Source organism: Anguilla rostrata, chromosome 5 (assembly GCF_018555375.3).
Source record: "Anguilla rostrata isolate EN2019 chromosome 5, ASM1855537v3, whole genome shotgun sequence".
In the NCBI taxonomy this organism is placed as follows: domain Eukaryota; kingdom Metazoa; phylum Chordata; class Actinopteri; order Anguilliformes; family Anguillidae; genus Anguilla; species Anguilla rostrata.
In genome coordinates, this window is record NC_057937.1 from 62,738,466 (window position 1) to 62,762,832 (window position 24,367).

The following is a 24,367-nucleotide window of genomic DNA, read 5'->3' on the forward strand; positions in this document are numbered from 1 at the left end:
ACATGAAAAAACCCCCCTCATCTCATGCGCCGAGTTGGCTTCACACCCTCGATCAGATCTTCTTCCACAAAGGACATCTCCAGCGATCGTATTGTTCTGTACTCAAATTTAATTAGAAATACATACAAACACATGCCAGGCCCAGTACAGCCGAGCAGAGACGGTCAACATCGCGTACGTCACAAACACGGGCGGCGGCAGCGGGGAGGACCCCCTCCCCCCCGACACCGCCAGAATAAACCTGCTCAGAGAGTTCAGTCTGGAGACGCCCAACGTCCACAAACACGGGGTCGGTCACCGCGGAAACCGGGCCGCGGGCGCGCGCGGGCTCTCCCAGCGCTCCGAAGGCAGGCTCCAGAGCAGGCGCGGAGAAAAGGCGGGAAACGAAAGACAGCGAGAGACCTGCGCGTTAAGGCTTCCTAACGAGCAGAGCAGTCAGTGAGGTAAAAACAGGGATCGCCTCTCTTTCAAAATTCTTCTCTTTTTTCTGTCTTAATTTTGTAACTGCCGATTCGGCTTGAGGGAGGGAGGGAGGAGGGAGGGAGGGAGGGGAGGAGGGGAAGGGGAGGAGAGAGAGAGAGAGAGAGAGAGAGAGAGAGAGAGAGAGAGAGAGAGAGAGAGAGAGAGAGAGAGAGAGGGAGAGAGAGAGAGAGAAGAGAGAGAGAGAGAGAGAGAGATAGAGAGAGAGAGAGAGAGAGAGAGAGAGAGAGAGAGGGCATTATAGTGAATTATATTTTAGAAGTGATTCAAAGTTCCCAGAAGAGCACAGTTTAAAAAGGGGCAGGTGAGACGGTGAGGGACAGACGCTGCAGTTTTTGACTCTCTGCTGAGGGGGTGAATGTGGGGCCTGGGGACTGGATCTGCCTTCTCACTCAGACCTCCAGCCCGTCCGTCCAGAGTCAAACTCTCACCGCTTATGAGCGGCAGGGGTCAGAGGTCATACCCAAACGCAGCTCTGTATTTCAGGGTGCTACTCATTCACCCAATCAAAGCAAGGCAGAGGGGTGGAGCCTGTGAGGGTCCCTCTCACCCCCCCCCCCCCTTTATAAGGTTAATTTTTAGTATTTTGTTACAGGTCCTTCTCTGCTGTAGCAGAGGGGGGGGGGATGTCTCCAGAGTGGGCGGGTGCAGGGACATGGGAGGGGCTGGCGGGCAGGGGGGTGGCTCTAGGAGGTGTGGCACTGCACCCCCCCGCCCGCGCGGTAGTCCTCATCCTCCAGGTCGTAGAAGCGGCGGCGGTCGCGTTCGCGGGCGGGGTCGAAGTCCTCCAGGTCGGCGTAGATGTAGAGGTCGTCCTCCATGCTGTCCGAGTCGTCGGACTCCACCGCTCGCGGGAAGAAGTTCTCCAGCTCCTTCAGCCGGGGCAGCGGCAGGAAGTTCTCCCGTGGAAACAGCACCTGCGTGCAGAACCGCCCAGCGCACGGCAACACGGAACTCAGACACGGAACACCTCTCCTGATCACACACGCAGCGTGCAGTTACAGGCCCCAAGTACCTCTGGGGGGTTAGACTGGAGTTTGGCTTCATCGCTGATCTAAATGAACTGAGCATCTGTAATGCCTTTAAAGAAATTTTTCTGTTGAATTTGTTGGCTGAGAATGTTCTAGAATGCTGTTCGCCCAGGGCTGTGAGTGGTCTAGAATGCCGTTAGCCTAGATCCGTATGTGTTCTAGAATGCTGTTCACCCAGGGCTGTGAGTGGTCTAGAATGCTGTTCCCCCAGGGCTGTGAGTGGTCTAGAATGCTGTTCCCCCAGGGCTGTGAGTGGTCTAGAATGCTGTTCACCCAGGGCTGTGAGTGGTCTAGAATGCTGTTCCCCCAGGGCTGTGAGTGGTCTAGAATGCTGTTCCCCCAGGGCTGTGAGTGGTCTAGAATGCTGTTCCCCCAGGGCTGTGAGTGTTCTAGAATGCTGTTCGCCCAGGGCTGTGAGTGGTCTAGAATGCTGTTCACCCAGGGCTGTGAGTGTTCTAGAATGCTGTTCCCCCAGGGCTGTGAGTGTTCTAGAATGCTGTTCCCCCAGGGCTGTGAGTGGTCTAGAATGCTGTTCACCCAGGGCTGTGAGTGTTCTAGAATGCTGTTCCCCCAGGGCTGTGAGTGGTCTAGAATGCTGTTCCCACAGGGCTGTTAGTGTTCTAGAATGCTGTTCGCCCAGGGCTGTGAGTGGTCTAGAATGCTGTTCACCCAGGGCTGTGAGTGATCTAGAATGCTGTTCCCCCAGGGCTGTGAGTGGTCTAGAATGCTGTTCGCCCAGGGCTGTGAGTGGTCTAGAATGCTGTTCACCCAGGGCTGTGAGTGGTCTAGAATGCTGTTCACCCAGGGCTGTGAGTGGTCTAGAATGCTGTTCACCCAGGGCTGTGAGTGTTCTAGAATGCTGTTCACCCACGGCTGTGAGTGGTCTAGAATGCTGTTCACCCACGGCTGTGAGTGGTCTAGAATGCTGTTCACCCAGGGCTGTGAGTGTTCTAGAATGCTGTTCACCCAGGGCTGTGAGTGTTCTAGAATGCGGTTCACCCAGGGCTGTGAGTGGTCTAGAATGCTGTTCCCCCAGGGCTGTGAGTGGTCTAGAATGCTGTTTCCCCAGGGCTGTGAGTGGTCTAGAATGCTGTTCACCCAGGGCTGTGAGTGGTCTAGAATGCTGTTCACCCAGGGCTGTGAGTGGTCTAGAATGCTGTTCCCCAGGGCTGTGAGTGGTCTAGAATGCTGTTCCCCCAGGGCTGTGAGTGTTCTAGAATGCTGTTCGCCCAGGGCTGTGAGTGGTCTAGAATGCTGTTCACCCAGGGCTGTGAGTGGTCTAGAATGCTGTTCACCCAGGGCTGTGAGTGTTCTAGAATGCTGTTCCCCCAGGGCTGTGAGTGTTCTAGAATGCTGTTCCCCCAGGGCTGTGAGTGGTCTAGAATGCTGTTCACCCAGGGCTGTGAGTGTTCTAGAATGCTGTTCCCCCAGGGCTGTGAGTGGTCTAGAATGCTGTTCCCACAGGGCTGTTAGTGTTCTAGAATGCTGTTCGCCCAGGGCTGTGAGTGGTCTAGAATGCTGTTCACCCAGGGCTGTGAGTGATCTAGAATGCTGTTCCCCAGGGCTGTGAGTGGTCTAGAATGCTGTTCGCCCAGGGCTGTGAGTGGTCTAGAATGCTGTTCACCCAGGGCTGTGAGTGGTCTAGAATGCTGTTCACCCAGGGCTGTGAGTGTTCTAGAATGCTGTTCACCCACGGCTGTGAGTGGTCTAGAATGCTGTTCACCCACGGCTGTGAGTGGTCTAGAATGCTGTTCACCCAGGGCTGTGAGTGTTCTAGAATGCTGTTCACCCAGGGCTGTGAGTGTTCTAGAATGCTGTTCACCCAGGGCTGTGAGTGTTCTAGAATGCTGTTCACCCAGGGCTGTGAGTGTTCTAGAACGCTGTTCGCCCAGGGCTGTGAGTGTTCTAGAACGCTGTTCGCCCAGGGCTGTGAGTGTTCTAGAACGCTGTTCGCCCAGGGCTGTGAGTGTTCTAGAATGCTGTTCGCCCAGGGCTGTGAGTGTTCTAGAATGCTGTTCACCCAGGGCTGTGAGTGTTCTAGAACGCTGTTCGCCCAGGGCTGTGAGTGTTCTAGAACGCTGTTCGCCCAGGGCTGTGAGTGTTCTAAACGCTGTTCGCAACCTGTCACCGGGCTGTGAGTGTTCTAGAACCTGTTCGCCAGGGCGTGAGTGTTCTAGAACGCTCCGCACTTCGCCCAGGGCTGTGAGTGTTCTAGAACGCTGTTCGCCCAGGGCTGTGAGTGTTCTAGAATGCTGTTCGCCCAGGGCTGTGAGTGTTCTAGAATGCTGTTCACCCAGGACTGTGAGTGTTCTAGAATGCTGTTAGCAGGTGCGCCTCACTCACAGAGAAGAGGATGATGAGGCGCCCCTTCTCGAACGGCCGGCGATACGTGGGCATTCCCTCGTTCAGAACACACTTCCTGTCACCTGGTCTGATCAGTTCTCCTGTGCAGGGATCAGAGAACACATGAACACACATAGTTGTGCAGGAGCAGTTTAATATTTGTTCACAATCCAGCCCACAAACTCCCACCTGCCCACAGCAGCCTTCCTTCAGCTCACAGGCCAGCAATCACTTATTTACCCACATGTGACTTACAGACCTGCACCTACACCACACCTCCATGTGACTTGCAGACCTGCACCTACACCACACCTCCATGTGACTTACAGACCTGCACCTACACCACACCTCCATGTGACTTACAGACCTGCACCTACACCACACCTCCATGTGACTTACAGACAGACCTGCACCTACACCACACCTCCATGTGACTTACAGACAGACCTGCACCTACACTTCCCCTCAAACACTTTAACCCTCCAGACACCTGCACAACTTCCACCCGTTCCTGAACATTTAAAGCTACATTTTATCCCCCAGCAATATTCAGGACAAAATCCTGCTTTTTGTCCAATTGTACATCTCCGGTTTTTTTGACACGATTCCTTGAAACTTCACGTTTCCAGATAAGACCAGCATGTGGCCGTAGTGTCTTAAATGCGCGTTTACCCCTGGAGGAGTACCAAAGGGAGGCGCAGGAGTGAGTGTACCCCAGGAGGGGCCCCTGAGGGAGGTGCAGGAGAGGGGGAGCGCTCGTACCTGGGTGGGAGGTGATGAGGAGCGTCCTGTTATCCAAGGTCAGAAGGGGCTTCCGGAACCCACAGAGAGCCTCCACCAGCTGCACCTTCATGTTCATGATCAGGTCCTGTCCCTCTCTACGGGGGGAGGAAAATGATTCATCAATAATGAACAGGCTGTTTATAGTGACCACAGTGCCCCCACCTGGCCATCTCATTACACTGCAGCAGGGCTCAGTTAGCCTGGTCCTGGAAAAGGCAGAACCAGGGTCGGAGAGCACTGCGCTATAAAAAGGCCATCTACGATTGGCCAAGACACATCACATAGGATGTCCCTGGACCAATCAGAGGCGAGCACAGACAGAGGCGTGTGTACCTGGTGTACACCGGGTGCGCCTTCTGGTCCAGGACGATGATGATGTCACCGGGCTCCAGGCCCGGCTCCTGGTCTCCCTCTCCGTGGAAAACGATCTTCTGCCCGTCCCTCATTCCTAAAGATGAGAGAAGAGGGCCTGTGAGTCCGCTGACCTCCACCCTTCCCCGCGGGACACGCCCACGTGCAGGACACCCCCAAACCTGGAGGAGGACAGCAGGAGCACCCTTCCCTCCCCCTCCAGGGGGCACTGCAACTTCACCCCAAAAATCAGCTCATAATAACACTACATACTCGACCGCTCAAAAGTTCCAGTACTCCGTTTTCAGTGAAATGTAAGCAGTGTAACTTCTGTTCTCATAACCTCATAATAAAATTCATAGGTTAGTGACTGAAATTAAATGTTGTCTGAATAAACAGGTGAAAATTTTTTCCAACAAGACAAGTAAAATAATAGCTAGTTTAAGACAAACTGGACAGGAAGGTCAAGGAGAAGTGCAGCAGCACATCTGTGGGAACTTCTACCGCAGTGTTGGGTGAGAACTTTCAGAAACGCATGAAAACAAATGCCATGAACATGCTCAGCAGTTATTACTGACAAAGGTGGCTAGTTAAACCTGCAGACACTGTGGCCCTCCAGGACTGGAGTTAAACCTGCAGGCACTGCGGCCCTCCAGGACTGGAGTTAAACCTGCAGACACTGCGGCCCTCCAGGACTGGAGTTAAACCTGCAGACACTGCGGCCCTCCAGGACTGGAGTTAAACCTGCAGACACTGCGGCCCTCTGGGACTGGAGTTAGACCTGCAGACACTGCGCCCCCTCCGGGACTGGAGTTAAAGCTGCAGATACTGCGGCCCTCTAGGACTGGAGTTAAACCTGCAGACACTGCGGCCCTCCAGGACTGGAGTTAAAGCTGCAGACACTGCGGCCCCCCAGAGCTCAAGTTCGCCACCCCTGCTTTTTTTATGTCCCTGAATTGAAAAGTTTGACAACTAATGTGCTACATAAATAAAACGGAATCACCTGCCCATTTAATTATCCTGAGTTTTTCTGCCCAGCCAATCAGGACGCTGCTGCTTATTCGCGCTACGCTAGCACACGCTAGCTGTGCTCTTTTCCCTGCTGACAGCCTCAGGGGAAGTGAAAGTCCCTCGCTGCGGAGCCTCCTGCCCCTTTACCTGAGCGCTCACTGCGCTGTCGCGCTAGCGTTCTCGTCCACGGGCAGCGGGCTTGGGGCCGCTATCGGCGCAGACAGGGTGAAAGGTCGTCCAGTGTCAACACGTTACTCAACTCATCTTCCTTTACGCTCGCACAAGTGCCCCCTGCGTCACTACACAAACAGAGCGAGCAGCTTTTAAAACAAACCCCCTGCCTGCGCATCCCCGTCAGGAACCGCTGGCTCTCCACCCACACAAGAGAATGGAAGCAGTGCATTGTGGGATTTCTGACCCAACCCTGCTGGGGGTTTTGTCCTGCTTCACACAACCTACACATATTTTCAGGACGCAGGGAGGTCAGGAAGGAGACTTTGATTATTATCACGGTCTCAACCAGAGATGAAGGGATTTATGTATGTCACACACCACACACACCACAAACACATTACTCTCACAGCTGATAGCGGGAGCGAATATTCAGCAATAAACCCAACTGTAGTGGCCACCAGAGACATTTATGGTCTGAAAAAAAAGTGCTCTCTGATTAATGAGGATTTTTTTTACATCCCAGAGTGTGTGTGTGAGCGTGTGTGAGTTTGGGTGAGCGTGTGTGCATGTGTGATTGGGTGAGTGCTCACCCTTGTCGATGTGCGTGTGAGGGATGTGTGCATGCGTGTGTGTGCGTGTGTGCGTGCGCGCTCACCCTTGTCAATGTGCGTGTGAGGGATGTGTGCGTGCGTGCGTGCGTGTGTGTGTGTGTGTGCGTGCTCACCCTTGTCGATGTGCATGTGAGGGATGTGTGTGTGTGTGCGTGTGAGGGATGTGTGTGTGTGTGTGTGTGTGCGTGTGAGGGATGTGTGTGTGTGTGTGTGTGCGTGTGAGGGATGTGTGCGTGCGTGCGTGCGTGCGTGTGTGTGGCGCGGCTCACCTTGTCGATGTGCATGTGAGGATGTGTGTGTGTGGCGTGTGAGGGATGTGTGTGTGTGTGTGTGTGCGTGTGAGGGATGTGTGTGTGTGTGTGTGTGTGCGTGTGAGGGATGTGCGTGTGTGAGCGTGTGAGGGATGTGCGTGTGTGTGCGTGTGAGGGATGTGCGTGTGTGTGCGTGTGCGTGCGCGCTCACCCTTGTCGATGTGCACCTCCAGGATGCTTTTGTGGCGGGTGACCTTGCGCCCGGCGCAGCCCTTGCAGCGGTCCCGCTGGCTGATGCCCTGGCCCTGGCAGCCGCTGCAGATGCAGGAGACCTGCTGCACCAGCCCCGGCCCCAACTGCTGCAGCCGCACCTGCATCCCACTGCCCCTGCAGGAGGGACAGGGCTCCACCACGCCCTTCCTGCCCCCCCGCCCTGCGGGCACAGATACACCGTTACACACACACACTCACACACACACACTCTCACACACTCACGCACACACACACACACAAACACACTCACACACACACACACAGTCACACACGCACACACACTCACACACACACTCTCTCTCACACACACACACACACACACACTCACTCACACACGCACTCACACGTACACACACACACACTCACACAGTACACACACACACACACTCACACACACACTCTCTCACACACACACACACAGTCACAGACACACACTCACACAGTACACACACACACACTCTCTCACACACACACACACTCACTCACACACGCACTCACACGTACACAGACACACACTCACACACACACCTGCGCACTTCTCAGGCGTGAATTCCCCGGGGCGGAGCTCACCTTGACACCTGTCACAGATGACGTTCTTCTGCACGGCCAGCTTCCTGGTGGCTCCATTATACAGGTCCTCCAGGGACACGCTCAGCTGGTGGACCACGTTCTTACCTGCAGGACCACAGGTGTGCGACAGCACAGTCAGGACACAGGCGCTCCACCGCACAGTCAGGAGGACACAGCCGTTCCACCGCAGTCAGGGAAACACTGCGCATGTTCTACTGACACAGGCCTTTCTGAAAACTGTGCGTATTCCACTGGGGCACAGGCGTTTCTTACCTCTCCTCTCCCTGTGCATTCGGCCCCCTCCCCCAAAAAACATGTCGAAGATGTCCATGGGGGAGCCGAAGACGCCGCCGCCCCCCCCTCCGGCCCCTCCCTCTTTAATGGCCTTCTCCCCGCCGCGGTCGTACACCTCTCTCTTCTGTGGGTCGGACAGGACCTCGTAGGCCTGCGAGATCTGCTTGAACTGCGCAGACGGAACACACAGAGGACGCCATTTTAACCCCAGCACAGCGACGCAGTGACGCACCCACAGGGGGCGCTATAAAAATTAGCAAAGCCAGATTATGGGCCGCTTATGGTCACATCCGTACAATATTTTTTCTTTTCACCCACTGACCGAGCGTTCGAACACAAGCAGCAGGGCATCACCCCGGTCACGTGACCACACTGCACGAGCAGCAGGGCTTCACCCTGGTCACATGACCACACTGCACAAGCAGCAGGGCTTCACCCTGGCCAGGCACAGCCCAAGTAGCACAGCTCAGGTCATGTGACCACTTCCCTCTTCTGAAATACATTACTGTACAACCCAGCAGCTACAGCACAGCGGCCATAAAAAAAGCCCAGTGTGTTATACTGGGCCTCAGCCCCAGAACGGTTTCTTTTGGATTACCCACACACACACACGCGCACACACACGCGCATACATACACGCCCACAGCCCACACACACACACACACACACACCCCCACACGCGCCCACACACACACACACACGCGCCCACACACACACACACGCGCCCACACACACACACACACACACACACACACACGCGCCCACACACACACACACTTGGCCCAGGCAGGCAGGACACCTGACTGGTTGGAAAGGACGCGGTGAACTTGTGCACCTGCTGCAGATAAAACTGCACGTGTCCCAGCTCCAGCGCCACAACGCAAACATGGTTTGCTGGAGACATGGCAGCACCCTACACGCCGAACACAAAGGTGCCTTCCCAGTACCACTCGTATTTACACTCTGTGGCACGCTGGACAGGATATGCTAACTCTACTCAGCTCTGACACACTGGACAGGATATGCTAACTCTACTCAGCTCTGACACACTGGACAGGATATGCTAACTCTACTCAGCTTTGACACGCAAGCCAAGCTATGCTAACTCTACTCAGCTCTGACACGCTGGCCAGGATATGCTAAATCTACTCAGCTCTGACACGATAGCCAGGGTATGCTAACTCTACTCAGCTTTGACTTCGAGCTTTCCTGCCCCTTTTCAAATTTTCACCACGGTTGCAGTTGTGCAGTTGTCACTGGATAATCCAGGCATGAGCGATTAGCCAGCGGGTCAAAGGTCGCCCACAGACAAAGCACCCTGCACACAGAGGCTGTATCTGAAATCGCATGCTACGTACTACATACTATATATGTATGCTGTCATTCTGCGACCTTTGTATGTCAGTAAAAAGTACAAAGGCTTTTCAGACATACTGCGTTGTCATAGAAAAATGCCACAGCCTTTAAGCACTTTGTCTGTTGATGACGCTTATAGACCTGTTGATGACACGTGAGTGTCACCTACGGGCACAACTTAAATACATATGATCCCTTAAGTAAATGTGAGCCTGTAACCCTTTCTCATTTAACAAAGCCACTAATGTTTGTGACAGATTTAATCTGGGAGGAGCCAACTCGCTACTTGATGAGACTGTGCAAGGCAAGCGGAGAAAGATTTAAAATGCAAATCCATACTCTCTCTGCTTAGCGTAATTAAAGGTAATACGTTTACCTTGTTCCCACTTTTTTGCCTCTGACTTAATGGTCCTTTGCCACTATTGATGTCCAGCTGGTTGCTTGGATTGTGAACTATCGCAATGCATTGTGGGATACTTATGCCAATGTAGCATCCAGTGTTCCCATACTATGATATTTCACGGGATGTAGTATGACATCCGGGTATTTTTCCCACGCCATTTCATATATACTATGGTTTCGGACATACTATGCACTATGTACTTGTGTACTAAATAGTGCGCGATTTGGGACGGAGGCAGGACCCACCTTTTCCCCCTCTGTGGGGTTCTTGTCCGGGTGGTACTTGAGGGCCAGCTTCCTGTAGGCCTTCTTCAGCTCGTCCGCGCTGGCGTTGGGCCTGACGCCCAGCATGTCGTAGAACCCAGTCTCCTTCACCATGGCTGTCTCCACACACACGCACGCAAAGTGCCCTGCAGGCAAGGAGCTCCTTTTTAAAACCAACGTGTCAGTTTCTCCTACAGGCCCTTGACATGGGCATATTTGAAGGAAATGGTTTAAGGATCCTAAAAAATATATATTTAGAGGGAAGCCCCCTTCATGTAGGTTCTGAGCCTTTTTTAAATCACTTTTATTATTTTAACAGTCCACACTTTTGATTCAAATACTTAATTTTCTCTCTCTGAATCTTTCTTGGAATCACACCCTGTACTTCATGATCGTCAGTCACATTTCACTGTAATCACAGACCGAATTCAAATTGTCTTCACAGATTTGATACATTCAAGAGCCAATAACACAGGTTATGAAAATATACTCAAATTCCTGGGCGCTTCCTCAAACGCTGACAGAGAAACTACAACACGAGATTTACAGTAAAAGTTTCTCTATTTTCCAAAGTAAACCTTGAAAACATGACCGGATGTTGTTTCATTTGATGGAATAGTTTTTTTTGCCTGTTGACCCGCGGTGTAACACGACGGTGACGGTGTGGTTGCAAAAGCACATTGAGTAAGACACTTCTACTTTACATCAGCTGACTCCAGGTAACCGCGGACTTGCTGGTGTCGCTGGAAAACGACGCTCAGGACCCACGGACTTAAATTACACACATGGCTATTAGCCTAAATGTTTAACCTGAATAAACTTGAAGTATTGGCATACCGATTACAAATATGTATTCGCTCTAAATTAGCTTGTGAATAACGCATTTAAATTAACTTCTAACCTAACGCCTCTATATACAGTGTGTGTTCCTACATAACCACAGCTAAGCCAAGCTGCCTGGCAAAAAGCCCTCAAATCTTGTGTAAAGAACATTTAGAAACGCGATTTAAATCTGTTAAACAATATGAATAACGCGGGGAAATGTTAATTATCAAGCTGGAAAATCACAGTCCTACAGTTCTGATCCAGACTCAGGCTAGCTATGCTAACTAGGCAAGTTTAGCTGCCTAAGCAACAGAACAAGAAAGACTGACTTCACTGTTACAACGCAAGTGCCGTATATTTCCCGATAGTTTTTCCGCAATCAGTTATATTAGTCTACAAATATAACATAACAACACAGGTAGCAAGCCACTCTTATATTCGCGACCAGCTAACCTTAGCCACCAAGGCTACCTTGACTAACCTTTGTAATCTTCGTAGCGAGCTGTGAAAAGCTTTCTCTAGCCGAGGAATGGCCTGAATTAAGAAAAAGGAAGTATCGTATATTTCTCGGTTTTATAATTACTTACGTTACTTAGCTAGGAAGTTTACCTTCCCTAAACAGTGCGTATCAAAGGTAGTCAAAGCAAGTTAAGCTAAAATAACTATCATACTTACAGTGCAAAAATCGAAGCTCCTCTCGTCCCGCGCGAAGGACTTCTAGAAGCTTCCTCCTCTAGCTCTTTCTACTGGAATCCCAATTTTGCGTCACACCCCTTGGTGATGACGTCACTCGAATTCCTCCCATGCATAATGATGTCATGGGCATGTGTGCATCTTTCAAACACGCCCATTATTTAAACTAGAGGTTGCTTTATCGTTACTGTAACTGATGGTGTCAACTTGAAACTACCACACTGGGTACAAAATGATTTGGCTAATTAATTCAGAGTCGGGGCAGAGAGGCTTTTTAAAATACCTTGCAAGTTAAACTCAGGAATATATTTAAAAGTAATAAAGTAAAGTTTAATCACCCTGGATAAATTATTAAGCTTGGTTAAACGTGGATCAACACTGGGAAAATGTCACATTTTTATTTCCCCTGTATTGTATTACTAATATAGTATCCACCTGTTCTAGCTAACCACAATTCGTTCATTTCACAAATGTAACATTTTAAGACATATATCAATCATAATAAACTCTTAATAGTTCTCTGGGGACCGAAGTAATACAATTGTTTCTATACAGATATAGATACTGTAAATACAGATGTCTTCGATCATATGTTCTGAGCGTTTACCGGCGTACTATTCCAGTACTGGTTCCTGCAGTTCGACTATTTTTCCCTTGTACTTTTTGTCCCCCTTTCCTTTCCATAGTGCAGCGAATGAATTTTTTTCTCGATTCTTGTTGTAGGAACATAGTTAGTAAAAAGCGTGGCGCCGCGATTCAGATTTTTCTGGTAATTAGCTACCTTTTAAGTATGTTCCGTAAAAGCACACCGAAAATATTTTTTTATTGTAGGGTAGGAATATTTCTGTCTACGTTCTTCGTTTTGTCTGGCAACGGTACTCAGCTAATCGCTAGTCTGTACTGTAGGGAAGTTCTTTGTTGACATAGACGTACAGGCGGTTCACTTTAGCTGGCTAGTTAGCGCTCATAATAGCGACTTTACTAGCTTGTTTGCTATGTTAATTAACATATCTTGCTAGTTAGCAACGCATTCTAGCGAATGTTACGATTTGTGCACTTTGGTATCTGCGTATTGTTGTTGCTGTACAGCTAGAGATGTATTAACCGGTAGGTGGCTAGTTAATGCTAATGTAAAACTTATTAACTAAAAATTCGTGGAGCACCACTTTGTCCAGCACCACCAACCAGATAATTACTTAATAACTTGACTAATATTGTGTTCAGGGAGACAATGTCTAGTTGCTGGCTCGTTCGGAAGGATGGAAGCCATAAACCAATACGCCTACCTCATCTCCAGACAGTGCTGTTGGGTCGGGGACCCGAAACTACAATTAAAGACAAAAAGTGCTCCAGGGAACAAGGTATAAAACCGTGTTTCTTTCTTTCGGGTCGATGCCAGTGCCCACTGCATGTGTAACACCATACAATAACGCGAATTAACGGTTAACACAATATAGGCTAAGTGCTTGAGTGTGGTTTTTACCTTTATTTATTTGTTGTCAAGGTTGATGCCTGGTGATCGCGTTGGGATAAATGTATAGCTAATGAGTTTTTACAGTGTTTTTGAAATATATGCCGTTTCTCATTTTCTCACAGTGCAACTGAAGGCAGATTGTAACAGGGGATACATCTCTGTCAAACAGGTTTGTAAACCTGCACTGCTCACAAATGACTCTTCTGAAACACACATTTGCATGGTGTGTGACTGGTGAGTTCAGAGAAGCAGAAAGAGTATGCGTAGACACACTTGTTATTTGTAACTTTAAGTACGCTACAAACTTGACTTTTATTCTCATTGCTGCCTCATTTCTCAAAGCGTGCATTTCACCATCGCTTGGAGATATCTTCCTTTACCTTGAATTCGCAGTTTATGCTTCTGGCTTTGTGACATATTCCCTTTCACCTGTGCAGACGCTGACGTGAATAAGCATGGAGGAAGACATTTTATTGCGGTGGCGAAAAACAGCAGAAAAATAATTTTCCTGAAACACGAGTTGTGTGTCTCATAGTGCTGTTTGCAAAACTGGTATTCAAACCCACAACCTTCTGGCTATGTCACCATTCTTGACCACTCTTTTGTGGCATTGAGTGGCAGCGTATTGTTATGGGCAGGGAACTTTACTTTCAATTCAGGGGTTGCAGGTGTGATTCCCAACTGGACTGACCCTTTTTCCTCTCTTGCCGTCGCACAGCTTGGTGTGAACCCCACCAGCGTGGGTTCAGACCCCGTTGGACAAGGGAAGGAGGTGAGGTTGAAGCCTGGGCAGCTGCTCTACATGGTCAACCAGCTGTACCCCTATACCGTTCAGTTCAGGGAGGAGTCCTCCAACCCCAACCCCAACTCCAAGAGACCCCACACGCCTGGGTCAGAGGAGCGGGACGCCGACGCCAGGCCCCCCGGGCACAAGGTGCCCCGGCCAGAGGGTCCCGAAAAAGGTCCCAGCCAGCACAGATCCGCAGGGGCGCTGGGTATGCCCCCCTCAAAAACACAGCCCCGCCCCCCAGAGAAGACACAGCCCCGCCCCCCAGAGAAGACACAGCCTCGCCCCCCAGAGAAGACACAGCCCCGCCCCCCAGAGAAGACACAGCCTCGCCCCCCAGAGAAGACTGTGGGCAGCAGCGCACAGCCCCAAGCACAAGTATGCTTCTCGTGTGAACTTCAGTAGTATTTACAGAACTGCACAGTTTATAAGTGAGGATGGTATGCTGGTACACTGGGTGTTTTCAACATTTGTTAACATAATATAACATAATGACGAGAACAGGCCATTCAGCCCAACAATACTCGCCATTTTCCTCAGTAAATTAGTGCTCTGATTACAGACTAGATAGTGTCTAACACCGTATCCATATCCAGGTCTTGAAAATCCCCAGAGTTTCTACCTCTACTACGTGACCTGACAGACTATCCCACACATTGATGACTCTACGCATGAAAAAATTCTTTCTAATCTGTCTGAATGGAATTTACCTTTTGCTAATGTGTCTATACATGTCTAACAAACACAGTCTACATTTCTCTGTTTGTTTAATGTATGTACGTATACTGAGGCGTAGCTACGAACACACACACACATGTTCACGCTGTTCAAGTAAGGCCGTGTCAGTGACTGTTAATCACACATGTTCACTGTGTGCTTTGAGCTGAAAATGTGAAGCTGAATTGCGTTATGGCTGTGGAGTCGGTGTAAAGCTGCACTGGGTTTGTGCGGAGAGTCCCAGAGCTGCCTGTTCTTCACAGGAGACGGGTGGACACTGGAGCCAAGGCCTGAAGGCCAGCATGCAGGACCCCACAATGCAGGTGACTGGGCCTGCTTTGTCCCTCTAAGTGGTGTGTGTGTGTTCATGCGAGCGAGCGAGAATGAGTGTGTGAGAAACTGAGAGTGAGTGAGTGAGTGTGTGAGTGAGTGAGTGAGTGAGTGAGTGAGTGAGTGAGTGAGTGAGTGAGTGAGTGAGTGAGAGAGTGAGAGAGAAAGAAAGAGAGTGATTGAGTGAGTGAGATAGAGAAAGAGAGACAGAGATAACTGCACACCCTCTGGTAGAGAAACTGCTCAGACTCACTCTGCAGTAGAAGTCCTGACTGAAGCTAGCAGTGGGGGCCAGTGGCTGGCAGGCTGCAGCTGTACCTGGAAAGTTGCTGGTTTGTTTCCCTGCACTGCACTGTATGTTCAAGGTGCTATATCTAAATTACTTCCTTAAAAAAACTGCTGAATAAATGCAAAAAAAAAATCTGAAGGTTTGTAGGTTTCCTTGGACTAGGTTGTCCACTAGGGACAGTGAGTGTGAGTGCGTGTGTGTGTGATCGTGTGTGTGTGCATGCGTGCGTGTCTGTGTGTATGTAAGTGCGTGGGTGTGTGCGCGTATGTTTGCGTGTGAGTGTGTGCATGTTTGTGCGTGTGTGTGAGTGTGTGTGTGCGTGCGCATGTTTGTGCATGTGTGTGAGTGTGTGTGTGCGCGTGCGCATGTTTGTGCGTGTGTGTGAGTGTGTGTGTGCGTGCACATGTTTGTGCATGCGTGTGTGTGCGTGCGCATGTTTGTGCGTGTGTGTGTGTGCATGCGTGTGAGTGTGTGTGTGCGTGCGCATGTTTGTGCATGCGTGTGTGTGCGTGCGCATGTTTGTGCGTGTGTGTGTGTGTGTGTGTTAGTGTGTGCAGTCTGGACTCTTCCCTCGTGTGCTGAGGAGGGCCCTTTGTGTTTCCAGGTGTACAAGGACGAGCAGGTGGTGGTCATTAAGGACAAGTACCCAAAGGCGCGCTACCATTGGCTGGTTCTCCCGTGGGAGTCCATCTCCAGCCTGAAAGCCCTGCAGGGGGCGCACTGCGGCCTGCTGCGGCACATGCAGCGCGTGGGAGAGCGCATGGTGCAGCAGTGCAGAGACGCGCAGTCCCTGCGCTTCCGCATGGGCTACCACGCCATCCCCAGCATGAGGTGAACGAGTGAATGCATGCATGCGTGTGAATGAGTGAATGCATGCATGCAGATTAATGAGTGAGGGGAGGGTTTAATTAATTGTGTGTGAATTTATAAATGGATGCATACGAAGTGCATTAACAGATGAGTGGATAAATACATTCATTGATTAAATATGGTGTTAATGATCTGGCTGGTACAGTAACATGGAGCCACCTGCAGGTGTCGCTGTTGCTCTTCGGAATTGATCGAGCATGACTTAATTTTTCTTAATTATTGTGCTTTTCGTGTTTGTTGTCATTATTATTTTCCCTCGTAAACCTCTTAAAGCCATCCATGCCAAAGTCCCATGTTCTCATTGTGCTATATTTCAAACAACTAGGCTACATAAAAAGTGATTACAAAAAATTTTAACCAGTCAAATTTGGGACTTAGGGGAATCAACTGGCTCCTCATTACATTGCTGAACACATTTGTTTAAGTTCTTTCATAAATATTTTTTCCTTGAACTTAATAACACAATGCAGGTTTGCCTCATTGTCATTTGCTCTGTCTTTCAATTGTTGATGATCTACCAAATGGTCAGTTTTAGTGGCCTGTTTGTCCACACCTTCACTAATTAGGAGCCTGTTGATTCACCTCAGTCTTTAACTCGATAAGTTAAATAATTCTGTAACCCCCTTTGTATCCAGTTGTTTGCAATATAGCACAACAAGCACAGCGTGAGCTTCCCGGCATGCATAGCTTTTTCTGACAAAAGTGGCTTAAATTGGTAAATAATTCCTCTCAACACGAAAAGCACGTGGTTAAGAAAAATGACGGCTTGCTAAAATTCCAGGATTGCAATTCCGGTTCAAACCAAAAGCAATTATACGCAGGGCCGAATACCACCGATTTACTCGAGTCTGTCGGGAAAATCTCAAAATAAAAAGCTTGGATTAAGCTGTACAGTGCAGTGTAACTGCAACCATAAACTGTATGCCATCTGATTAGTTTTGCTTTAGTTTACCTGTGAAATACTTTGGGCCGTGTAGTGTACGTGGACGCCTGACATCCAACATTTCATCCAAAATAACGGGCATTAATAAGGAGTTGGGCCACCCTTTGTTGCTATAACAACCTCCGCTCTTCTGGGAAGGCTTTATGCTGGACGCTGGAGCACTGCTGTAGGGATCTGCTGCCGTTCAGCCAGAAGAGCATCAGTGAGGTCGGGCTCTTATTTAGCAGCCCGAGCTGTGATCAACAGCCCCAGACCAAGGGGTGTCCAGATACATGTGGTCATATAGTGTATCACTGGGTGGGGGTGGAGCATGATGTTCAGGGTGTAAGAATATGGGCTTGTGACTCCAAGCTCACCGGTTTGATTCCTCATGGGCTGCCCCAGGTACTGATCCTGAATTTTTTTTTCAGTACATGCATATATTACGTAATGAGTATAAGCTGTGTGACATGCTCTGGACTTGACTGCTGAATGGCTTTAATGTTAAACGTGCCTGCTTTCTGTGTTGCCCCAGCCACGTACACCTACATGTGATTAGTCAGGACTTTGACTCTCCTTGCCTGAAAAACAAGAAACACTGGAATTCCTTCACAACTGACTACTTTATTGATTCTCAAGGTAAAAAAAAAATGGCTACTTTTACCTGGGGTGGCTCGACCATTAATCTTAACTTGTCGTCCATTTTGAATGACCTGTTCTCCTCATTGTGTGTTCTTATGCCCTTATGTTCTAGATGGGCTGAATGGCCTGTTCTCCTCATTGTGTGTTCTTATGCTCTTATGTTCTAGATGGGCTGAATGGCCTGTTCTCCTCATTGTGTATTCTTATGCTCTTATGTTCTAGATGGGCTGAATGGCCTGTTCTCCTCATTGTGTATTCTTATGCTCTTATGTTCTAGATGGGCTGAATGGCCTGTTCTCCTCATTGTGTGTTCTTATGCTCTTATGTTCTAGATGGGCTGAATGGCCTGTTCTCTTTATGCGTTCTGATGTTGTAGACGAGCTGACGGTCCCGTGTGCCTGGGGTGTGTGTGCTCTCTCTCGCAGACGTGGTGGCGATGCTGGAGCGGGACGGGCGCGTGACGGTGCAGGAGGGGGCGGGCGAGCTGCTCAAACTGCCTCTGCGGTGCCACGCGTGCCACAGAGAGCTCGCCACCATGCCGCAGCTGAAGGAGCACCTGAAGACCCACCTGCCCAGGTGAGGCGGGAGTGCGCCTTCAGGGGGAGACAGAGAGCAGGAATGTTCCAGAAGAAGACCGCAACGTTTTTTTGGTGTGGTTCCCTCTCCTCTGACACTGGGGAAGATGAGCTGCTCCTTCCTCTCTCTACAGTCCAGCAGTTAATCTCGCAGACACCGCCAGTCACCTGAGGATGTGAATGTGCTGCTTTTGCTGCCTTGGCCACAGGGGGTGCTGCTGAGCAATGGGTCACAGATTTCCCTCCCTCTCCCTCTGCCTCTCTCCCTCTCTCTCTCCCTCCCACAATATCTCTCTCCCTCCCTCTGTGCCTCCCTGGGTGACTAGAAGCACTGCTGCCGTGCCTCATGGGAAAGACAGGCAGAGGGAACAGGAATATCACTGTAGAACTACAGCAGCGTTCCACACAGTAGCCTTCCATAGGAGTGATTCAGGGAATTTTCACCCCCCCGCCGCCCCCCCGCTGTACAATTAAAAGTTTCCAAAAAAATTACGGCTCAAGTTTATTTTTTGTTTCATTCATAGAATGACAGACAGGGGGCGACACTTCCCTTTTAAAGACGTGTGTTAGTATCTACAGTGGAAACTTTACAGACTTCAGTCGGACCATTTCTTAAAAGGTGCTGTCATTAATAAAATTATTTTTTGTCTAAATGGACATATTGCATGGCAAACTGCTGAAGCGAAGCAGGTCTGGGCTTCGACTGTAAAACAAAGTTCCTGGTGAAAGATGTTTTGGTGGGCCTACATGAACAGTTAAAGTTACAGTTAGTGACAGTTAAAAGTGACAGTTAACCAGTGACGTTTATGAAACCATTTGCCATTTTAATCAGACTTTTCTCCTGTAATCACAGAGAACTTTAGCTGCAATTAAGGCAGTCTCACAGAAAAGTACATTTTCTCAACGAAAAAGTGGAATTATGGTGATCTTGGAAAGGTGTCTTCAGTGTGAAGTGCAACTTTGAACCAGGGACAAAGCATTTGGGAACAAATGTACAAGGTTTCAGTCTTAGACAGAATTAAAGACTTTGTTGTGTGTTATAAATCCACACAAACTAATGCAGATATCTGTCTCCATACTCCCTTGTGCACTGTGTGCAGGAAGTCCCCCCCCCTTCTTATTTAACTGGAGGAAGTTGACTCGGTCTCCATTCTCCATTTTGTTCTGGGAAAGTCCAGCCTACAGGAAGTAACAAAAGCAGACCCACGGAGAGAGTACTGTTTACTGTCATGTGGCTACCATAACAGGCATGTGTGTGCATGGTGGTAGAGGGTGGAGGGTGTGCATGGTGGTAGAGGGCACTGTACAGTAAGATTTTTTTTTTTTTTTTTTAAATTATGGAACCTTTTTATTTTTTTTTTGCAATGTTCATTGATGGGCAAAAAAAAAAAATTCAGGATGTAACAATGTCAGTGTTTATGTTGTGATTCTGAACTATAAGATTTGTTTGACCAAATAAGCAAGCATCTATAAGATCTGTATACAGTATATATATACAGTATATATACTATATATATATATACACTCACCAGCCAATATATTGTATATATATAATAAATTATATATAATGTGCCCTTCCTAATTTTTGGGAAAAGATAATTTTTTCTTGATTTGGCTCTGTACTCAACAATTTTAGATTTGTAATCAACAATTCACTTAAAGTGCAGACTCTCAGCTATTATTAAAGCGTTGTTTTAAATATACATTCCTATTTCTCCATGTATAAATGACAGCACTTTTTAATACATAGCCACCCCATTTCAGAGCACCCTAAAGTTTTGGACAAATGGCTTCACGTGTTTGATTAGTCAGGTGTCATCAGTTTGAACTTGTAAATCTTGGAAAAAATATTAGATCAATATAAATAATAATACATAAAAGTGTATGTATATATATTACATTACATTACATTTATTTGGCAGACGCTTTTATCCAAAGCGACGTACAAAAAGTGCATTTCATAGTCATAGACAACTGCTAAACACAGTAAGATACAATACTTATTTTGTACAGCTATTTCTAGCCAAGAACACAGTTTAGTTCACACAGTGAACGCTATTCAGACTTAACCTCTGCAAAGCCAACTAGGCAGAAGAATAAGCTACAGTGTTAGGACAAATACAAATTACCAAGAAGTGCTGGGATGGGGCAACATGTAACAAGTGGGGGGGGGGGGGGGGGGGGAGATTATAATATACAGCGTGGTGGTGGTTAGTCTAGGTATAGTCTGAAGAGATGAGTCTTCAGGCCACGGCGGAAGATGGGTAGTGAGGGGGAGGTTCGGAGAGGGATGGGGAGTTCGTTCCACCACTGGGGAGCTAGGGTGGAGAAGCTCTGTGATCCCTTTGGGTGGGTGGGATGGGTTACAAGGCGCCCTGTTGCCGCAGAGCGGAGTGGTGGAGCAGGCACATAGAATCGAGTCATGTCCTGCAAGTAGATGGGGGCTGTCCTGTTGGCAGCAGTGTAGGCAAGGGTCAGAGCTTGGAACCGGATCCTGGCAGCGACCGGTAGCCAGTGCAGTGATCGTAGCAGAGGAGTGACGTGGGAGATATATATATACGTCGCTATAAAAAGTCCAATAATACATATGGTCACCCTAATTATGCGTGCTTTTAAAGTGCACGTGTATAAGGCTTGAATCTTGTAAAACTGAATTTGAGACTTTTTCAAGCATTAAACCACACAAACGAGTAGGTATAAAGCATGTAAACCTAAAATAAATAAATAAAAACTCAAAAGAGAAAGTGAAACTTTGGGGCTGGGGTCGTATGTGATAGAAAAACAGCAGACTCCATTTTGTGATCTAACAGACGAAGGAACAGTAGATCCGGCGAAGAGCGTTGCACGGTAAGTTTTCTGCTTACTACGGGGAGAGTGGCTCTCAGATACAGTACAGCAAACGGTGCTCTGTCGTCATAGATTTCCGGTAACGGTATATATTTTATTAGTTTCATTATTGTTTACCGACTAAGAGTAAAAACCGGTCGAGACACTTAGATCTTTAAGCAGACTCTGACCTTGAGCAAAAAAAAAATTCCTGTTCAAGTATTTTAGCGGGGCTAATTTCCACTGCATTGCTTTACGATTTGTGCCACACACCACGTTTCTAATTACCCACGAATAGGTTTCAGGAGATGGGTAATTCGAACTTGACTATGTTAATTTATTCCAAGACTTGGAACTCGCCTTGGACTTCATAAATACATCTTAAAAGGATTTCTGCGCTTACTTAACGTTGTTGTTGTTCTTCTTCTTATTATTATTATTATTTATAAAGTGCAATTACATCAAGCAGTTTAAAAGTAACTACTGAGGTTGCTTGGATAGGGGGTCTTTTAGCTTCTTTTGTTAGTGTGCAAAGTGCAACCTGTACCGATTCATTGTGACACCTACTGGCCTAATCAGGGATTACATTTTATGTTTAAGGTTAAACTGAGGCAGTGATAAGTATCAGTACACGTTCTTTAAATGAATAAATAACAGACGACAACTTTTAAAAGACAAAAATATTTGTGGTTCATCTGAGCTCCCCCATCAGACTTACAGCTCTCCTGTTCATAAATAACATTCTAATTTCTATTATTTACTGTTTATACATTTAAAAAGTATAATTTATTTATCCTGTAGCTCAGTCAATACTCTTTTTTTTTGTAAAAAAAAAAAAGGTTCTTTTTTCTTGCACAGGGTCTTTAAGTGTAGGTGCTAAGAGTTGCAGTCTGAAGGTGCGGTCTGTACAACTGTCTCTGGAGATTATATAGCGCCCTTTGTCTTGAAACAGGTGCATTGTGAGCTGCTAAAGTGCACACAGCAGACCTAGTGGACTGAAAGGAGGACAGTCATAAACCAGGAGGCTGTAAAAATGGCTGAAAAAAAGGGTGAGTGTAAATTCATACGCTGTTCAAGACAGAGAGGGTGTAATGGCAGGGAATTGGGGGGGGGGGGGGGGTTTGCCACACTATGGACTGCCCCACACACACCTCGCCTGAATGGAAATGACACGTTCTGTCAGTTCTATGTCACTGCAATGAGGCTGTGAACGTCCATTGCGGTGATCCGGGGAATTTTTTTCGGAAGCGACGATGGACAGCGTTCCGTGTGTTTGTTCATGCGTTGCGTGTTTGCTGCAGCTGTGGAGCTGTGGCAGAAGGAGATGGCGGCAGACAGCTGCGACAGTGACGAGGAGCAGCAGATGATGGAGGACTACCTGAAGCAGAGGAAACTGATGAAGAAGATGAAGAAAGAACAGGCGGTTCAAAAACACGGGAAGACCGAAAATGGAGTTGGGGAGATCCAGTGGGAACGTCACTCGGAGTCGTCGGGAACAAAATGGGGGGCAGATTTTGAATTTCAGAGAGGGATGCTGAACCCGGTGGGAATCCGTGGAGGGATCGGATACGAGTCTCGGTACGAGAAAAAATCCGTTAAGGCCGTCGCAAAGTTTCCCTTTTAACGGCATCTGGAGTGAACAAATGCGTTTCCCAGTAACATTTCATTATGAGTAACACACACGCACAACACACACAGGCGTACACACACACAGACACAACACCCTCACCCGACTCAAACACACACAACGCCATGGCCAAACGTAAACACACAACACAACATGGTGCGTTGGGAAAACATCCATCCATGACACCCCCCCCCCAATATTATCATGTTGTACTGTACGCCTCCCCAAATCCAATTCCGTGTCCCCTCTCCAAAGTTGAAATGAGATCTTCCTCCTAGCAACAGTGGGTGTAACGCAGGAAGTGGATCTTTCTGTACCGTCTTCGGCTTTGACACTTCCTGTCTCTCTCTCTCTCTCTCGTTCGCCATTTCAGTTTAACATCTTTGTTTCATGCCGTTTTAACTCATGTAATCTGAAAGCTGATGCAGGTGGAGACGCACCACCCTTAATGCCCCGTGCCACACTGATTATTCTCATTACACACACAACATTCAGACCTCTGAAGCACTCCCACATGACTGAGTACAGCCACCTGCTGGCAGAGCAGTGTAACAGCGCTTTTAAACGCACGCATGTTCGCTCCATCAGTTCTTCGATGCGCTGTTACTGATTCCGATCAGTTACCTCTCCCACGAGAGCATGCTGTGCACCACAACACCACACTAGCAGACGCTCTTATCCAGAGCGACTTACATAGCATTTTACATTGTATCCATTTATACAGCTGGATATATACTGAAGCAATTCCGGTTAAGTACCTTGCTCAAGGGTACAACGGCAGTGTCCTTACCCGGGAATCGAACCTGCGACCTTTCGGTTACAAGCCCAGTTCCTTACCCACTGTGCTACACTGCCGCCCGGCTCTTCAGCCCCGTGGCTGCTATGTTTTTACGGACGCCCGTGATTAAATGTGAATCAGTAGATAAAAAATGTCTAGAGTCTGTGATGTTCTCGTGTCAGGTTCTGAACTGCTGTGCTGCAGTAGGGCATATTTTTGGATTCTGCACGAGAATCAGCACAGCCGAAGCAAAGGCATTCATCCTCCGTTGTGCAACTGAAATGCAGTACAAGAGCCAACAGATACTACGTGCTGAGTGGTTTATTCAGTTGCTGTAGAATAACCACAATCAGAAGTCACTTGCTGTTTTTTTTTTTTGTTTCGTTTTTTTCTGGGGGGTGGGTGGGTGGCGGTTGTAGAATGTCTGGTTTGATGTTTGCCAATTCTTCTATTCTGTATGTTGGTTTGTTTTGTCTGATAGTAGTATCTGTGTAAAACGTTCTATACGAATAAATCTGCATTGAACTTCATGCTTGTTTATTGTAAGACGTCCTATACAAATAAATCTGCAGTGAATTGAACGCTTGCTTATGAGCAGCTGACGATTGAATATCCTGCTGCGGTAGTTGAGAGCATTAGCCACAAAGATGCACACTGAGGGCAGTGGAGATTGGTTTGCATACAGAGCGTTGATTGTTTCTCCACTAACTGCCTCGAGATGGCAGGTCCCAGCGCTACCTGAGATGCGAAGATGACAGGGAGGTCTCCCTCTCCCAGTAATTCAAGTATTATTACTTAATGTTAATTCCTAGGGGTTG

The 24,367-nt window shown here is 48.3% G+C and overlaps 2 protein-coding genes and 1 long non-coding RNA gene across 5 annotated transcripts; 2 read left to right on the forward strand and 1 right to left on the reverse strand.

Annotated features, from left to right (window-relative positions):
* Nucleotides 1-89: 89 nt before the first annotated feature.
* On the reverse strand, nt 90-11,854 carry LOC135255893 (dnaJ homolog subfamily A member 1-like). 2 transcript variants are annotated; one of them, XM_064337666.1, is made up of 10 exons: nt 11,695-11,768; nt 11,501-11,553; nt 10,177-10,340; nt 8,152-8,341; nt 7,879-7,983; nt 7,247-7,468; nt 4,971-5,085; nt 4,617-4,732; nt 3,855-3,955; nt 90-1,397 (listed from the first exon to the last, which is right to left on the reverse strand). In XM_064337666.1, the coding sequence occupies exons 3-10, from the start codon at nt 10,306-10,308 to the stop codon at nt 1,167-1,169; spliced, it is 1,212 nt and encodes a 403-aa protein (XP_064193736.1). In that variant the 5' UTR covers nt 10,309-10,340; nt 11,501-11,553; nt 11,695-11,768; the 3' UTR covers nt 90-1,166. The 2 variants fall into 2 exon arrangements, with proteins under 2 accessions (XP_064193736.1, XP_064193735.1); XM_064337665.1 differs by lacking the exon at nt 11,501-11,553 and having other exon boundaries at nt 11,695-11,854.
* A 475-nt stretch (nt 11,855-12,329) lies between these two features.
* aptx (aprataxin) lies at nt 12,330-19,444 on the forward strand. 2 transcript variants are annotated; one of them, XM_064337667.1, is made up of 9 exons: nt 12,330-12,481; nt 12,937-13,073; nt 13,309-13,355; nt 13,905-14,351; nt 14,954-15,013; nt 15,914-16,140; nt 17,637-17,740; nt 18,169-18,319; nt 18,453-19,444. In XM_064337667.1, exons 2-9 carry the CDS (start codon nt 12,944-12,946, stop codon nt 18,496-18,498), a joined length of 1,212 nt encoding a protein of 403 aa, XP_064193737.1. In that variant the 5' UTR covers nt 12,330-12,481; nt 12,937-12,943; the 3' UTR covers nt 18,499-19,444. The 2 variants fall into 2 exon arrangements, with proteins under 2 accessions (XP_064193737.1, XP_064193738.1); XM_064337668.1 differs by lacking the exon at nt 12,330-12,481 and adding an exon at nt 12,492-12,819.
* A 3,582-nt stretch (nt 19,445-23,026) lies between these two features.
* On the forward strand, nt 23,027-24,079 carry LOC135255896 (uncharacterized). The gene is made up of 2 exons (XR_010330308.1): nt 23,027-23,655; nt 23,691-24,079. It is a non-coding gene; the product is annotated as an uncharacterized LOC135255896 (long non-coding RNA).
* The last annotated feature ends 288 nt before the right edge of the window (nt 24,080-24,367 follow it).

Bases quoted from the DNA above. Each gene is read 5' to 3' on its own strand.
- LOC135255893 (XM_064337665.1), bottom strand. From the start codon at position 10,308: ATGGTGAAGGAGACTGGGTTCTACGACATGCTGGGCGTCAGGCCCAAC. The intron at 7,984-8,151 runs GTAAGAAACGCC...GTGGTCCTGCAG, and splicing joins AATGCACAGGGAGAGGAGAG to GTAAGAACGTGGTCCACCAG. The intron at 5,086-7,246 runs GTGAGCGCGCAC...TCTCATCTTTAG, and splicing joins GGAGGTGCACATCGACAAGG to GAATGAGGGACGGGCAGAAG.
- aptx (XM_064337667.1), top strand. From the start codon at position 12,944: ATGTCTAGTTGCTGGCTCGTTCGGAAGGATGGAAGCCATAAACCAATA. The intron at 13,074-13,308 runs GTATAAAACCGT...ATTTTCTCACAG, and splicing joins AAAGTGCTCCAGGGAACAAG to TGCAACTGAAGGCAGATTGT. The intron at 16,141-17,636 runs GTGAACGAGTGA...GTGTTGCCCCAG, and splicing joins CACGCCATCCCCAGCATGAG to CCACGTACACCTACATGTGA.